The sequence below is a fragment of the Peromyscus eremicus genome, chromosome 7 (genome assembly GCF_949786415.1).
Source record: "Peromyscus eremicus chromosome 7, PerEre_H2_v1, whole genome shotgun sequence".
In the NCBI taxonomy this organism is placed as follows: domain Eukaryota; kingdom Metazoa; phylum Chordata; class Mammalia; order Rodentia; family Cricetidae; genus Peromyscus; species Peromyscus eremicus.
Genome location: NC_081422.1, coordinates 63821397 through 63838583, shown reverse-complemented (window position 1 = coordinate 63838583; position 17187 = coordinate 63821397). Strand labels below are relative to the sequence as shown.

The following is a 17187-nucleotide window of genomic DNA, read 5'->3' as shown; positions in this document are numbered from 1 at the left end:
ACTGTGACTTACATAGTGCATAGCTTCAGCTTTCTGCTGTGGGGTCTCAATGGAAGACATGTCATCTTTTGAAAGCTGTAACTTCACAGGCATCGAGGGAAATGCTGTTTTTACAAACTTTGCACTGCCCTAAATAAGTGGAAAAACGAATGTTACTGTGAAAACCTTAATGTATTTTTCTTGCAACATAGGAAACTTAACTGAAATTTCAAATGTCAATCTTAGAACCTCCTTAGTAGTTTTGACAACCACATGCAATGATTTTGTTACTGCTATTGTTTCTAAAAAGGTCCAAAGGAGTCTCCTGGAATCTTCCCACCACTTTCACAGTTTCACTTTTTTTAATGAAACATAAATTACAACACAGAAGAATGGGAGTGCTAAAATACCCTTTCTATATACTTATTTCTCAACTATTTGTGAATAATTTTTTTCAAATGGAGTTCCCTGATTTATTTGAGAAGTATTAAGGAAAGTGGGAAGAAAAAAATGTCAAGAAACAAAATTAGTAGCAGTATTTTAAAAACACACGGTATTGCACATGCATTATGTATCCTAAAAATTTAAACAGTGTCTACATGAGACATAAAGGATGTTTCTAGTCAAAGCTCCCAGTTCCCCCTTCACATTCACAGAATAAGCCTTACCAAAACAAGAAGAGTCTTTTCTAACTTCAGTCCCATCTCTATTTTGAAAGGAAAAAATCCCATTAGGCTGGTGACTTCGTGGAGAGTATAAAATTCTGGGTACTTCTTCACTTGTTCAATACAAGCTCTTAGCATTTGCTGTGAAATAGAAAATAAGAACTACTCATTTGGATTACACTTCCCTAACAAATGTACATTGGTTACATATGGCTATAAATTTATTAATTTCAAAATTAGATACATTTCATTCATCTTCTCTTCTAATAATCCACACATTTTGTGTATTTCCTATTTGATTTAATTTGTTAGTTTTCATAACACATTTTAACCTGATTTCCTAAAATAGTGATATTTAATAATACTAAAACTAGTGATCTTATTAAAATTTAAAATTACATAGAGAAGACAAGATATTTTCTATGCTTCTTAGGAAACTGAAAAAAGAAATGAAGCCACATGAAAATTTCTGCACAATGTATTACATACAGTAAAAGCAACACATGAAGCTGGGGCTGGCCGAATATGTGCATGTCTGTAATCCTAGGTAGATGCAAGAGGGCCAATAGTTCAAGGCCAGCCTACGCTACATGACAACTTGCTCTGGAAAAAAAAAAAAAAAAAGACTAAGTACTCAAGAAAAGTATATATTTGTGATAACATTTAAGTAGCTCAGAGGTACAGAGCCATCACTGGGGAAAGTTTTGATAATTTTAAAAGCACTCTGTCATCTTTTGTCAATGGATGGTACCTAAACCTTTTAGGATATATTTTATTTTTCAGACAGGCTCTCACTGTGTAGTTCTGTCTGGGCTGGAACTTACTATGTAGATCAGGCTGGACTGGAATTCAGAGATCAAAGAGCTGCCTGCTTCTGTCTCCCAAGTGCTGGGATTAAAGGCATGTACCATCACAACCAACTAGGATGTACTTTAGATCACAGAAGCTCGAACTTTCTATCTATATTCCCTCCTTCTACATAATTATAAAATACTTCAAGTTAAAATCAATAACTAGCTCAGCACATCTTTTTTAGTTGTGTGTGTTTTGTGTGTGTGTGTGTGTGTGTGTGTGTGTGTATGAAGAAGAGGGGAGAGGGGCAGGGGATAGGAGAGATATGTATGAAGGAGGCGGAGAGAGAGGCAGGAGATAAGAGAGATAACTGGGAGGAGTCAGCTCTTTCCTTCTACCATGTGGATGGGTCTCTAGGATGGAAATCAGGTAGCCAGGCTTGGTGTAAAGGCCTTTAGTAGCTGAGCCACATCTTGTAGTTCCATATCCCATTCCTTTTCCTAGGACATATGCCCTGCTGTGTTTAACACTTTCTTCTTCCTTCTACATGCTATTCAGGATGTCACTCCTAACCACTGCAAGTGTGGGCTAGAACAGAAAAGTTGCTTTACAATTCTCAGTGAACTATACCTTTATTGGTATAGTTCACTGAGAATTTTCCTCTTTCCTCCCTGTCTGTAGTTTAGTGAGCACACACCTCTGATGGTGCCGTTCCGTCATGGGCATTGTAAGAATTCAACAAACAAAGGAAACTAATATGTAAGCACCAAGTGGCAAGGTCCGTCCTGGTTATTTATCAGCAAATCTTGGTGAAACTGAGCCGGATGTTACAGTGCTTGCAACTGCACTCACTTAACTCAGCACTGCTCAAGAAAAAAAGAAAGGAAACCCCCTGAAGCGTTTACATGGCACCACAGTGCATTCTGTTGTCTGATGATGACAGTGCACCTTTACCTGTGGTTCAACTTTCAGTTTCTGTTCTCTGCTATCAAACAAAGAATGAAAAGACTGGTGGAAAATTCCAGAAACAAAAAATTCCTAAGTTCTAAACAGTGAATAATCTCCAGTAGCACATTAAATTCCTGTAGCCTTGGGTCACCAGCTCTGTCCAAACAAATCGTTTCCTCAGCAGCAACCTCAGGTATGGACTGAAGTGCCTACCTCTATATTCCGAGCGGTCATGAGTTCTACTACTTCATACACTAAGTAGTGCAGTGGCCTCTGTGTACCTAACCTGCTAAAGCTGACAGTTCCCTAAGCTACAGGGTCTTCTTCACACATTTTAGGGATGCCACTATCATTTACTGCTCAGCAGCTTAAGTAAATGTGATCTTTTACCTCTGTGAAGAGACGGGCCTCATCAGAGAGCATATTATAATCCTGTGCACATTTCTTTGCAGAATTCTGCAAAAACTTTAGGAATTCATTAACTTCTTCATTCACATGTTTTTTCATATCCTTAAAAAAAAAGTACACATCTTTAAATAAAGTTTCACTAAAAATATCCATTCCTCAATAGCTGCCCTAATAATTTGAACTTCAAAGAATAAAACATCAAATCCAGAGCAGAAACCACAAAGAAAATAATTTAAAAATCACCAAATAAGAATTATAAATTTGTTATTAAAAACTCTAAGGAAGGGTGCTAAAGAAATGGCTCAGTGGTTAAGGGCATGGTCTACTCTTTTGAGGTCCTGAATTCAATTCCCAGCACCCACATGGTGGCTCAAAACCATCTATAATGGGATCTGATTCCCTCTTCTGGTGTCTGTAAAAACAGGTCACTCAGGCTGGAGAGATGGCTCAGAGGTTAAGAGCACTGACTGCTCTTCCAGAGGTCCTGAGTTCAATTCCCAGCAACCACATGGTGGCTCATAACCATCTGTATGTAATTCAATCTGGTGCCCTCTTCTGTGTACGTAATAAATAAATAAATCTTTAAAAAAAAAAAAAAAAGACAGGTCACTCACATACAATAAATAACAAACAAACAACAAAGAAACAAAAATCCTCTAGGGAATAGTTCACTGGCACCTTGTGGGTTTAGTATTGTGACCTTAGTACTTTGGAGGTGGGGCAGGATTAGTTGTTCAGTCACCCTTGGCTACCAAGGACTGCAGACAACTTGAGACAAGTAAGTCACTGTTTCAAAACAAAACAGTAAGAAAAAAATAGAAAACAATGGTTTACAGATACATGGAAGATGTTTGTTTCATTGGTATTCAATATATTTATTTAGGTAAATAAAATAAGAAATCATCAAGCCCGGCGGTGGTGGCGCACGCCTTTAATCCCAGCACTTGGGAGGCAGAGCCAGGCGGATCTCTATGAGTTCGAGGCCAGCCTGGGCTACCAAGTGAGTTCTAGGAAAAGGCGCAAAGCTACACAGAGAAACCCTGTCTCGAAAAACTCAAAAAAAAAAAAAAAAAAAAAAAAAAAAAAAAAGAAATCATCAATTTCCTCATATGCAACAAAGGCCAAAAAAGAAAGAGCAATGTCTAGTGTTGGTGAAGGTGTCTTCAAAACCTCTTACAGTGGTATAAACAAATAATTCAAACCTTTCGAAGAACAATTTATCCATCCATAACTACAGACCAAAGCTTTAAAAACACATGCAGCATTTGATCTTAAAATTTTATTTAAAAAAAACCAAAAACTTTATTTAAAGACTCTATCTTAAAGAAACAATCACAGGGACAACCAAAGATTTTGTTAGAAAGACATTCAGCATAGTGTCATTTCTGTAATAAGATTATGAATGCAATTGATTCAAACTGATCACAGCAAGCTTGTAAAGGTGCTCTTGCTAGGATGTAAGATGAACTGGAATAAGGCCGTTGCACAGCAGAGCAGGTGCCAGAACTACAATAAAATCAACAGAAGAATTAAAGTGCCAACACTGTCCCATTTCTGTGAATACGACTGTATCTAATAAGAGAAATAAGTAATAAATTAACAATGACAAAGAAAAACAAAAAGAAATATAAAGGAGAATTATTTCCTGATTCTTGGTATTTTTACTGAAGCTGATGAATACATACCAAATACTGCAGGAATTCATTTGTATTTGTTCCAACAGCTTTGGAACTTGAGGGGATTTTCGCATATTTAGCCAACAAATCCACGTAAGCCCTCTGCTCTCTCTGTGAGAACCGAGAGAAACGAGGATAAGGAACTCTTGGTTTTGGAAGGAGAATCATCCCAACTTTTTCCTTTCCTTGAGTTGCTGAACTAACTGCAGGCTCATTTTCTACAGAACTTGCTGAGACATTCAAATTTTCTCCTATACGTCTGGAAAAAAAATACAATTTACAAATATGTGCTTTTCACATGAAGATTACTATCATGGAACTTATGATTCTCAATCAAAAGGGAGAATAATATGGCATGATTAACAGTAACTTCTGGATTATTATCTAACTCTGCCACCTGCATTTTGATGTTCAGTCATTTAGTGTAGATTAAGTATTCTGCATGAAAAGACCTCATTGTAGGCTTACCTTCAGCCACCTGATGCAGAGGGAGAGGCACACTTCAACCAGCTATTCTATTTGGAACTTTCCCCTTTTATTAAAAGGGAAATCATTCTCGTGAATTATACTAACATTTACTTATTTCAATGCTATTTGGTTTTTAATGCTTAATTTCTTCAGTAAGGTATATCAGTTAAAATGATGAACAAAGGACATTAAGAACAGAATAAAATGAGGTCACACACTTGAAGTTAATTAACTAACTGAGAGTCTAAATTTTCTGGTTTCTATTGGTTATTTCAGAACTTAAAAATAAAATTCCAATAACTGTGTTATATTTTATGAAAGCAGTAGTGATTTTAGAAAGAATGGACAATCTTCTATCTGTCATGTATATGGTTAAAGCCATGGATATATCTCTATGCTTTTTATGGATGTGAAAGAAAAATCACAGAATATCTATAAGGAGGTGTGTTCAAAGAGAAGGCAACGAGTAGTAGCAGCCAGAGAACCTGATTATTAGACATTTGTAAAATGACACCTCCGCCGCTGGGCGGTGGTGGCACATGCCTTTAATCCCAGCACTCGGGAGGCAGAGCCAGGCGGATCTCTGTGAGTTAAAGGCCAGCCTGGGCTACCAAGTGAGTTCCAAGAAAAGGCGCAAAGCTACACAGAGAAATCCTGTCTCAAAAAACCAAAAAAAAAAAAAAAAAAAAAAGACACCTCCAATTTAAAAAGTCACCTTACTATTCTAGTAGGACACACAAGTATAGATTATCTTGTTCATAAATTGTTTCTATCTTTGCCATTCAGTTATCCTACAATTTTAGTAAGAGAATAGAAATCTACCAAAAAACTCCACTTCCTTGGTCTCTACAACTCTGATTTCTACCACAATCATTGTTTCTTTAACTGGGCTCCAAATTAAACAATGATAATTCATGGAGGAAAGAAAACTAATGAGAATGATGGGTATCTATTGACTCACTCACTAACAGTCATTGATAATTATACTTGCTAGTGTATGCTATGTCCAAGAGCTTTAACCAGCAGATTATAGTACAATCTTCAATTGTCAGGATCTTAAACCAGTGGTTTGACGAATGAATGAACGAAAACCACATCCACACAAAAGAAGAAAACTATATCCATACATACACACACACACACACACACACACACACACACACACACACACTAATAATATTAGGTATCCAAACTAAATTTGCCAAATAGCTAGCTGAGAAGAATGGTCTAGAGACCACGGATTAAGAGGGAAAGAGGGAAGGGAACAAAGGTCGCAATCATGACGTACTACTTTCCTTATGGCATTCATTTCTTTAAGCCAATAGGAGCATCTAACTCATCACCAGAGGGAAAGGTTGGCCATAATCTGGAGGAATACTGGATGTTCAGAACATATGACACTGTTTCCCACAACTTGTAAAGGTTCTTTTTCTCTGACATAAAAACAATTCTGATTTGCTATTACTTTGACACCACATTTATTTTTTTCTATGATTACTGCTTAGTATGTTTTATTCTGCTTCTCTTAAATACAGTCTTGTTCATTTTAAGATTTGGTGCTGAGAATTGAATCAAGGGCCTCTTATAGGCTGTACACATGCCATACCCACTGTAAATGGACATCTTCCCAATCATTGCATTTTCTGTTGTAGGAATGTCTGTACACAGATGCACTACACAATACAGGGTAGGTATTGTTCTTTCTATTTCACATTATGTATTTAGGACATCATGCTATTTTTAAAGGTTACATTTCTGGTAACCAGCTATCAATCTCATTTTGGGCTAATGAAGGAGGGACATTAGTTCTTAAAAATAGTTGCTATAAAAAAGTACGAAGGGCCGGGCGGTAGTGGCGCATGCCTTTAATCCCAGCACTCGGGAGGCAGAGCCAGGCGGATCTCTGTGAGTTCGAGGCCAGCCTGGTCTCCAAAGCGAGTTCCAGGAAAGGCGCAAAGCTACACAGAGAAACCCTGTCTCGAAAAACAAAAAAACAAAAAAAAGTACAAAGGGCTGGACAGTTGTGCACACCTTTAATCCCAGCACTCAGGAGGCAGACCCAGGCGGATCTGTGTGAGTTCGAGGCCAGCCTGGTCTACAGAGCAAGATCCAGGGCAGGCACCAAAACTACATGGAGAAACTCTGTCTTGAAACCCCCCCCCCCAAAAAAAAAGGTTTGGGCCTTATTGATAAAGTTGGGAACTACTAATTTATAATACTATAGTAAATATGGTATAAATTCCAAAGTCTGAAAATAGTATTTTAGAAAAGAGTAAGAACCTTCCTCCCTCAAATAAAGCAAAATCATTTAAAAACACTCTCAGAGATAAACTATGAACGGAAAAACTCAACAAATAGCTAATTAGTCAATGGGAAGAGAATTTTGAAAATTAAAATTGGGATGTTTAGGCTGACTCCAGAAATACAGGCAAGAGAACACATATTTAGCTCAAAGTTTCTCTGCTAACTCTATAAAAATAAGCTCATTTTAGGTTAACAAAATGAATATTAACTGCTGATCTTGGTAGAAATGTATTACAGCAAATTGATTTCTCACTAGAATATGTCTTGAGAGCTATTCAAACCTAACAGTATTGTGTCCACAACTCTTAACAATACTGCTTCACAGCTGTCTCTCTGAATATGAGAACATGTCTGTCCTCCTGGCACAAACTGGCAAATTTAATTAAGCTGCTGCAGCAACGAGATGCTGACTCAGATATGCCCGAGCAGGAATGTCAAGACATTCTAGCAGTGTAAATTGGCTACATGCAGCACAGAATGAAACGGCAGCACATCAAGATCATTTTCAAGTGCAGTGCTGTCAAAATCTTCATCAGGTGCAGCCACAAGTACCCAACAGCACTACCTACACACATTACACCGCTGCATTTTATTTCAGTTGATAGTCTGAAACTTCCTCCTTCATTTTGTCAACCATCATTTTCCTTTTTACTTCAAGTTGCTACGAAATAAAGGAATGTTCCAAACTGTTAGTTTGCTAGACTCTAAGTTGACTAGTTTGGCAGTTTCTTTAAAAACCACATTTGGAGATATTTCTGGGCTTTATCTCAAAATCTACTTGAATCTTGGAGTTTAGTTTTCTTTTATATTAATCAGTTTACAGCAATTATTTCTCATCTTATTCAGAACTATTTAGTAACTTGGCTTAAAACTCAATTATAAAGACCTGTAACTAAAATGCTTAATTTTTAAATAAAGGCAGGTATTTATTTCTACATGAATAACTCTTTCTAGAAAAAAAAAATGCCATATTGACTTTCTACTCTATTCACACTAACTTTTAACATCACATTATTCTGGTGGTACTTATGTCTAACAAACATGTGTAGAGTACAACAGTCTAGTGAATGATTTTTATACTGAAATTAGGAGCAAAATGACTTTTGGTGATGTGATGAGGTTGAATAAAAATTTCACAGTTTTAGGGCTGGAGAGATGGCTCAGAGGTTAAGAGCACCGACTGTTCTTCCAGAGGTCCTGAGTTCAATTCCCAGCACCCACATGGTGACTCACAACCATCTGTAATGAGATCTGGCTCCCTCTTCTGTGTACATAATAAATAAATAAATCTTTAAAAAAAAAAAAAAAAAAATTTCACAGTTTTGAAATCAACACAATTCCAACATGCTAGAGAATACAAAAATTACTATATTATGGATAATAATGAAAAATGTTTTTTCCAACAAGCAAAGTTCTAAATAACTGAACCCCCAAATCAGTTCCTTGCTGTAACAAAAACAATCTAGAAACACATATCAATGCTCTGTGCTTCTCTTTTACATTAAAATGTAAATTACACTAATAAACTGTGCTGTATGAAAAAGTCTAAAAACAGGAAGCATATTCTAAGAAAAAGATTTTAGTTTTTTTTTAAAGGCTAACTTCCAGAAAAATATCCTCTCCTTTATATAACTCATGCCCAAGAAATGCCAAGTAAAACTATACTTCCAAAGAACCATTAAAGTAAGAAGCGGTGGGAGAATGAAGACTAATATCAAAGCCAGGCATGGTGGCCACACCTGCAATCCTAGAACTCAAAGAGGCAGATGCAGAAAGATGAGGGTAGGTCTAAAGAGTGAGTTCTGGGCTAGCAGAGTTACATAAGGAGATCTTGTCTCAAAAAGAAGAAAAAAAAAAGATAAAGTTAGAAATTTTTATCCTGAAATGATGAAGACTAGAACAAAAATCCAATTGAAATTTTATGCAGCTGTTAAAAAAAAATGGGAATATCTACAAGAAAATGGATGCAACTACAAATTATTCTGTTAAGCAAAATAAGGCAGACTAAGAAAAACAAATGATGGCCTTACATTGAAAATATATATTTGTGTTGAATTTAATTTGGAAGTGGAAAAGCAAGAGAATAACAGAGTGCATGCAGTAAGAAAGCAAAAGGTTATTATCTGGGGGAGAAAGGGAAACAGCTTAGGGAGTAGGGAGTTAATGAGTAGAGGGAATGAATGAGAACACAGTATAATGGATTATGTGGATGAAGATGCCACGATGGAACCCATTATTTTTGTATGCTAAACTAAAACATGAACAAAAGACAGAGGAAGCCCCCAAATCAAAACTAAGGAGTTTAGGAAAGGTGCTGGGAGAGAAGAGGATCAGAGAGCTTTCAATAACCTCTCTCCCTACAAGACACATGCACTCCTTGCAGCTACTTGAGATCATTCCTGAAGGAAGGAAGAAGCTTCCAGCAACTGGAACGAGAAAGCAGGATCCTGGGAGAGAGCAAGCAGCAGACAGAGGCCTGTGTTCCTTGGAGCCTCTGCTATCGCCTAGTCTGCCATTATGAATCCTAAAAGGGACTGGAGAGAGGGCTCACTGGTTAAGAGCACTGGCTGCCATTGCAGAAGACCCAGTTTCAGTTTCTAGCGCTCACATAGACAGGTTCACAACTGTCTGTAACTCCAGTTGCAGGGGATCTGATATTCTCTTCTGGCATCCACTGGCACTGTACATACGTGGTACACAGACACGGCAAAACACCCACACACATTTAAAAAAAAAATCCTCAAAACCCTTGGAGAACCTTAGGAAACTAACATGTCAATTCACATTTATGGGTCCAGTGATTTTGTAACTTTTCCTGATACCATAATGTATATAAATTGATATTAAACAAATAAATAGATGAAAAATGAAAAAAAACAACACTATGCTACTTTAAGGGAAGGAGTACAAATGTTAGTTCACTTTGAAAGGCATCCAAACAAGGTGTAATGACACAGAATAGAGCTAAAGGTAGATGAACAGATAAGTGAATTTAATAAAATGTTCACAGAATCCAAGAATTGGGTATAATGGTAGTCCCCACTGAAGTTCTAATTCTGCTGTATGTTTGAATTTTTTTCTCTACAACAATGTGCTCTTCCATAAGTTCTGTTATTTCTGAGTGAGTTTCTACTTAGCTTGTCCAGACTTAGCCTTGTCCAACTAAGAGTGAGGACTTGAACAAGGTAATTGGCAAGGTGTCTTCGAGTGCCCAGATTCTTTCATACCCAGTTCCTCTGTGACTCGGAACACAAGGTGACCACCACACTGAGCAGTCATCTACATCATGCCTTAGCCCTGCCAGCATGAACAGGTAACTTTTCTCACGGTGTGACAGGTGGGACGTGGTGTAAACCCAGGCAGTGACACCGCTGGCTCTGGCTCCAAAACGGGTGCTGACACGTGAGCTACTGAGATCTGATTGAAACCAGCCACCCGTTAACGTGATTGTGTGGGCAGTTCCCAGAGTACCGGAGATTGATTGCTTCAGCTGTTCTCAGGCATCACACAGTCCGTTTGTCCTAACCTGAGCACTTGTGTGTAGAGGTCTTCCCGAGCTCAGTTGGCTACTCAAATCTCAAGTTGGTCTGTCAGAGATCCTTGTGTTGCTCACAGGTTTAAATAAACGACATTAAGGAGACTGGTGTCAATTCTATTTCAAGATTTTTGTTTCAGAATCCGGGCTGTGGAATTTTTTTCTTCAGGAAAATAAAGCCAATGGTTGTATACATAATTGCTCCTGCTTTTCTCTATTAAGAGTATATCATACTTCGTCATGACTGGGTATTGTGCTCATTGTTGGTATGGGGCAGTCATCTCAGGGCTGTGCCAGGTAGCAGTCACTGCTAGATGTCAGGCTGAGTTATCATTTGTATTATTGCTGGGTCATGATTTAGTGTTCTGTTTAAGTAACTAACTGGTGGCTTACTGAATTATTAGGTATTTTTGTGGAGCCACTGTTGGAGATTTTTGTTGAGTCTCCATCTAGCAGCTTTGCTGAATTATTACTGAATGATTTTGCTGAGTCATCTTTTGGAAATTTTGTTAAGCCACCTTTGGGCAATTTTCTCCAGATTCACTACCTGGATTTCTGCTGAGCTGTCCCAGAACACTTTTGTCAAGTCACCCTTGGGGTTTTACTGAGCCACCATTCAGCATTTTCTAAGCTGTATTATGTAGGGTTTCTATAGCTGTGATAAAACACCATGACCAAAGGCAGCTTGAGGAGGAAAGGGTTTATTTCAAGCTTACAATTTCATATCACAGTTAATCACTGAGGCAATCAAAGCAGGAACTCAAAGAGGACAGGACCCTGAAGGTAGATGCTGACGCAGAGGCCATGAAGGACTGCTGCTTATTGGCTTGCTCCTTATGGCTTGTTCAGTCTACCTTCTTATTGCACCTAGGATCACAATCCCAGGGTAGCACAGCCCACATCAATCATCAATCAAGAAAATGTACCACAGGCTGCCCATAGGCCAATCTGGTGGGGGCATTTTCTCAACCGAGGTTTCCTCTTCCATAATGACTCTAACCTGTATCAAAATGACATTTAACTTGCCAGAACACTGAATTACTTGAGCTTTGCTGGGCTATCTACTTGGTGTTTTTGCTGACCCATTGTTTGGAGGTTTTGCTGGGTCACCACTAAGCATTTCTGCTGAATCCTCAGGCATTTTTGTGGAGTCACTTGTGAATGTTCTGGCATATCATTTCTGGGCACTGCGCTGAGTCAGCACTTCCCTGCCTCCCTTGCCTGCCAGCACTTGCCTGCTTCCCTTGAAAATTTGCAGGCAATAACCTGGGTGTCAAGTTAGTTCAGGACCCCTGGCAATTCTCCAGGGCCATGATTTGAGCATATCACCAGACCAACCCCAGACTATTTCTCCTTTGGCCTTAAGAACATTTCAGATAAAAGCTAAAGAATGTTGATAAACATTATTTGGTTTAAATAATCAAAGGTACTGAATGATTGGAAAGTTTTATGAAATTAGTTATCTCCAGGAAATGATAAAAATTGAATAACAGTAACAATTTTTTTAAAAAATCCATAAATGCATACATATGTGAATCTTTTTTTTTTCTTTTTTTTTCTTTTCTTTTTCTTTTTTTTTTTTTTTTTTGGTTTTTCGAGACAGGGTTTCTCTGTGTAGCTTGTGAATCTTAACTTTCTAAAGCTTACACCACCAAAAACATTAAGACTTATTTTAATGCTTTAAATAACAATCTGGCAATATCTATCCAAATAAAAGCACATATATGCTTTAAGAATTTATCATCTAGATACATGTACAATAATACATACTACCATAACTCCTATTATATAAAAAGGAGAGTATTTTGATGTGTACGGTACAAGACACACAAACACACACATTTATTATAAACTAAGTCCACAGAAGCATCCTTGATTCTCAGTGGTTTGGATTCAACAGACTAGGTTGAGGGTACAAAATCAGTACTTCTTAAAAGCTTAAAAGTACATCTAATGATGAGACACTGTGAGAAGCATGAAGATGAAGATAGTGAAAGAATTTGAGAACTACTACAAAACCCAGAAGACTGGGAAGAAAGCTGAGTGGAAGAGCTCCCCAGTCAAAAGCTCACTGATAATGCCCGAGGAAAAGTTTCAGAAAGCAACTTTTTCCTGTTTTTTAATTCAGCTGCTGATTTGCCTTTTCATTGAGAAGTCTTATCTACCTATACTTAAAATAATTATTGCTGTGAAGGACCATCACTGTTGTGTTATGTTTTCTCTATGCCTGACATATTTTTCATCCCTCACTTCATATCAGCACTAAAGTAGTGAAAGTCAGATGAAAGAAGCGGGAACAGAAAGGACCATGGCGAGGATTATTTAAAACAGAACTCGCAGTATTTTCAGATGTTGATCAAAGGACTGAAAGCAAGAGAAAATGAAGACAGAAGAGTCAGTAGGGTATCTGACTGAAAAAACAGAGAAGGCCAAAAGAGATGGACAAACGCAGTTCTTCCCCTGTGAAAGCTAACAGGGTCGCAGCAGAGCCAAACTCCTTTGGAGTGGCTCCCTACTCCACACCTCTGGTCTCCAGAGAAACCCACGGCACATGAGACACAGTCAATCAAAAAGGAAACAGAGCTGCTACAGGCGTGTGAGCAGGAAGGACTGAACGTTATCGCTGAGCAGTCATTTTTATACCACAGAAGACAAAATTCCTTTTGACTATTTGATACCATCTATTAAAATATAAAATAGACACATAGTCTGACTAAATTTGTATGACTTTACCATACAGAAATAACTGCAGAATTAAAAAAAAAAAAAGTTCCCGCACAGGACTTGCTATAGGAATTTAAAGTACATATATAAAGAAATATAAGAATAGGCAATTACTAATTAAGATTAAAGGGAAATATTATATGTGTGCATGAAAATAAATAAAAAACACTGATTTTTTTAATGATAAAAGTAAATTATGAAGTTTTACGGTGTTCTGAGGTAATTACAGCTATGATCTCATTTTGTGTATATAAATACACAGCCATACATGGAGAAAGGTAAATATCAAAATGTTATCAGTAGCTTTCTTCTATTTTCTATTTTTCACATTTTTATAATTTGAATGTTTACTAATATAAATAGTCATAAAATTTCAACTATCGGAAAAACAGCAATGAAATGTGAAAATAAATAACCAAATGAACATTACCTGTTAGACAAAATATAGAGTTCTTTTAAGCTTGGAGCCATGGAATGATCTTTGTAATTTTCTGGAGAGAAAAATGCCTTAAGGCCATTTTTGGGTGTAACATCCCTGTGAAATAAAGTAATTTACATGCATGTGACAATTCAAAATCTCATGTTAGACAAAGCAGCATAATGCTACAGCTGTAATTTATGACCTCTACCCCAGCTTTTCCCAGACCATCACCCCTATTCAGTTTAATTTCATGTGCCAGATCCTGTGTGTTTAGATATTCTATTTCTTGGATAGCTTTAAGCTTGGGGCGGTATGAGATTCTCCAGTGCCAACAGTCTGTTTCCCTATAGTACACAATTAAACTTCAGAAACTTGAACATTTAAGATGGTACAGAAAGAAGTATTATCAAGGGTCTGTCAGAGACAAGGCTCATTTCTGGCCATGAATTGTAATGGTAAAATATTTGATGACAAAAAAAATGTGGCTCAACTTGTTTTAGTTTCGGGTACTATTGTGCCAAATGAAAACACTGGCTACCCTATTTATTGTTAGCTTTATCTGATTTTGTTAAATGGAGTAAATGATGGGTGTTTGCTAAAACCACCTCTAAAGTGATGAGTTTCATAACATCAAAATTAGTTTGAGACTAATATAGTCAATGCTGGTTAAATCAAAGAAAAAAAAATTGAAAATACTAAGATTAATTTAGGGAGGACACTGACCAGTAGGACTCTGTGGGAAGAAAGAGCTCCAAGGTCTTTAACACTGCAAAATTAATTTTGGTTTCACAGTGCCAGAGGTGTGCAGGAATATCTGCACAGCATGTGAACCACATGTTATAGTACTAGGAAGGATCTTAAATGATTCAATACAGGCTGGGCATGATGAAACACACCTACCTTTAATCCAGCACTCAGGATGCAGAGGCAGGTAGATCTCTCTGAGTGAGCTCCAGGTGAGCTAAGGTTACTTACACAGAGATAGAGAGACGCTGTCTCAATCCCCACCCCCTCCAAAAAAAGCCCATTATAATTGACACTGATAGGTTATGGTCAATACTGCTTTAGTGAAGGAATTAAAAAACTTAAAATGCTGAGAACAATTTAAGCACCTCTCCCCCACAAGTAAACAATAATCATAAAATGAAATTATAACTAAGAATCTGGGTGCTGAGTTATTATTTTAGGAGTCGAAATTGGTCAGCTATAACTGAAAAGGCTTGGAATATGAATAGGGTAAATTCTGAGACCCTGAATTTTTTTTTAAAAAAACAAACAAACAAACAAACAAACCTCTCAAGCCAGAAATCTTCCCTTCCTAGGATACCCACCGTCCCTGCCCCGCTCCTCCAGAGTGGATTAGGAAGAGGTCCAACTCACCAGTTCAGTCTCGGTTCACTCATGGTTATGCTAGAGCTCATCTTCCTAGATTTCTCCTTCACTCTAGCTCCCAATATTTCAGCCTGGCAGGGAAGGCTCCAGGAGAATGAGGATCGGATCCTTCCTAGAGTCTACATTCAACTGAAGAAAAACAAAAGGTCAAGATGAAACCGAGATTATTAACTCGGGCGGGAAAGAACCTTAGCTTAACATCTACCCTCAGCGGACTAAAACCAACAGCAGAACGTTGCCATGATTCTTTGTAGGGGTCATTTCCCTTTAACTCAGCAAGGAGTGTTAGTTAACTGGGGACATCAGCTGAGTCAGTAAGACCCCGGACCAGAAGGGTGTTCTCGCTTTGTTCACACTATGGCAGACTTAGCTTTACCTTTTACTCCCTCACTACCGTTTTAAATCTTGTTTCCATTCCCTTCCGGTCAGATTATACTGTTGTGGGGGCAGATCCTGACACAGTGCACAGAAATGCAGGCGCTCTGGCTGCCGAGGACCTCGGATCTTTCAAAGCCCACTTTGCACGTATGAGACCTCAGGGGCTGGCAACTGAAGAGAACCATTCACAGGCACCCTTGGAGGTACCATCAGAAAGTACATCGTTGTACCATCAGAGGTACAACGAAAGCTGTAGCTTGATAGAGTTAAGACTCAAAGGCAGGAACTGGCTTCTGGGCGTCTGTGGGGGTCTCATGGGCTTCCTTCTCACCCTACCTACCCCACGTTTCCCCTTTGAGTGGGGCTGAGGGGGAGGGGAGGGGAGGGGAGGGGGCGGTGAACGCCGAGGGAACTGAGGGGAGGCCAAGACGAGAAAGCATCGGGAAAGGTAAGGGCGAGACGAGCGAGCGAGGAGAGCCGCTCAGGGCCTGTGAGGGAAGCCGCCGAGGAAGGCCTGTGAGGCAAGCCCGGTGAGGCGCAACCTCAGACCCGGGCCGCCATGTTCCCTCTCCCGCCCCTCGCGTCCCCGGCGAGCCCGAGTGAGTCCGCGCGCAGCAGCAGCCGCCTTTCCGCCCACCTCAGGGTCCCAAGCGGCTCTGGCCCGGGGAAAAGCCGACCCTTCTACACACGCTTTGCCGAACTCACTGCTGCGCGCCAAGGAAGGCCTCATTTAAAGGCCCCCGAGGGCGCCCGCACGGCCGCGCGTGATGACGTCACGCGAGCGCCGCGGGAGGGGCTTGTGTGCGAGTCCCCAGAGAGGACGGACGGACGGACTAGCCGCGGGGAGAGTGTCCAGAGACCCACACAGACTTCCCTAACCCTGAGCCTGACTCTTAATTAGTTTTTAATGTGTGTTTTGTTTCCGAGATGGGGGGCGGGGGGGGGGGGTCTCAAGTAGGCCAGGTTGACCTTAAACACCGTAAGTAGCACAGCCAAGGAAGATCTTGAGTTTCTCATCCTCCTGCCTCCACATCCTGAGTGTTGGGATTACAGACGTACACCACCACATCTCATGTATATGGTGTTGGGAAGGGAACCTAGTCCTTCAGGATGCCAGTCAATCACTCTACCATGTTACATATTCAGCCGTTTTCATCAATTTTTAATACGTACGTGGGGGTTTTGGAAAGGTCTACATAAGACAAAGAATGAAGCTGTGTTTAGCGTACTACTCAACACATGGTAGGCCCTCATTACACCCAAATTCTTCATTCCACACACTGACCCATTTTAGATAGATGCCAATGGCTGTTAATGGGCTCTCGTGTTTCTCACACTAGTCTTGCTGCAATTCATAAAGAAAAGATGTATTGAGCACGTATACTTCGTGTTTGGCATTGAGTTCACAAAGGGCCAAGACTAAATCCTGTTTTCCAAGAACTTTTGATCTTGGGGACTCTAAAGTCTCCTTGATTAAATGAAACAAAAAAGAAAGTG

The 17187-nt window shown here is 39.1% G+C and overlaps 1 protein-coding gene across 3 annotated transcripts in view; it reads right to left on the bottom strand.

Moving 5' to 3' along the window:
* Positions 1 to 16441, bottom strand: part of Ice2 (interactor of little elongation complex ELL subunit 2) — a 43921-nt gene extending 27480 nt beyond the window's left edge. For all 3 annotated transcript variants that reach the window (XR_009380277.1, XM_059268184.1, XM_059268185.1), the window contains exons 1-7: positions 16328 to 16441; positions 15301 to 15441; positions 13930 to 14034; positions 4478 to 4727; positions 2775 to 2894; positions 648 to 785; positions 13 to 129 (exon numbers count right to left, since the gene is read on the bottom strand). Coding sequence is in view for 2 of the 3 variants with exons in the window: in XM_059268184.1 (XP_059124167.1) it covers positions 13 to 129; positions 648 to 785; positions 2775 to 2894; positions 4478 to 4727; positions 13930 to 14034; positions 15301 to 15341 (771 nt within the window). In the remaining variant the exon portion in view is untranslated. The remainder of the gene's footprint in view (positions 1 to 12; positions 130 to 647; positions 786 to 2774; positions 2895 to 4477; positions 4728 to 13929; positions 14035 to 15300; positions 15442 to 16327) is intronic.
* Positions 16442 to 17187: the final 746 nt, after the last annotated feature.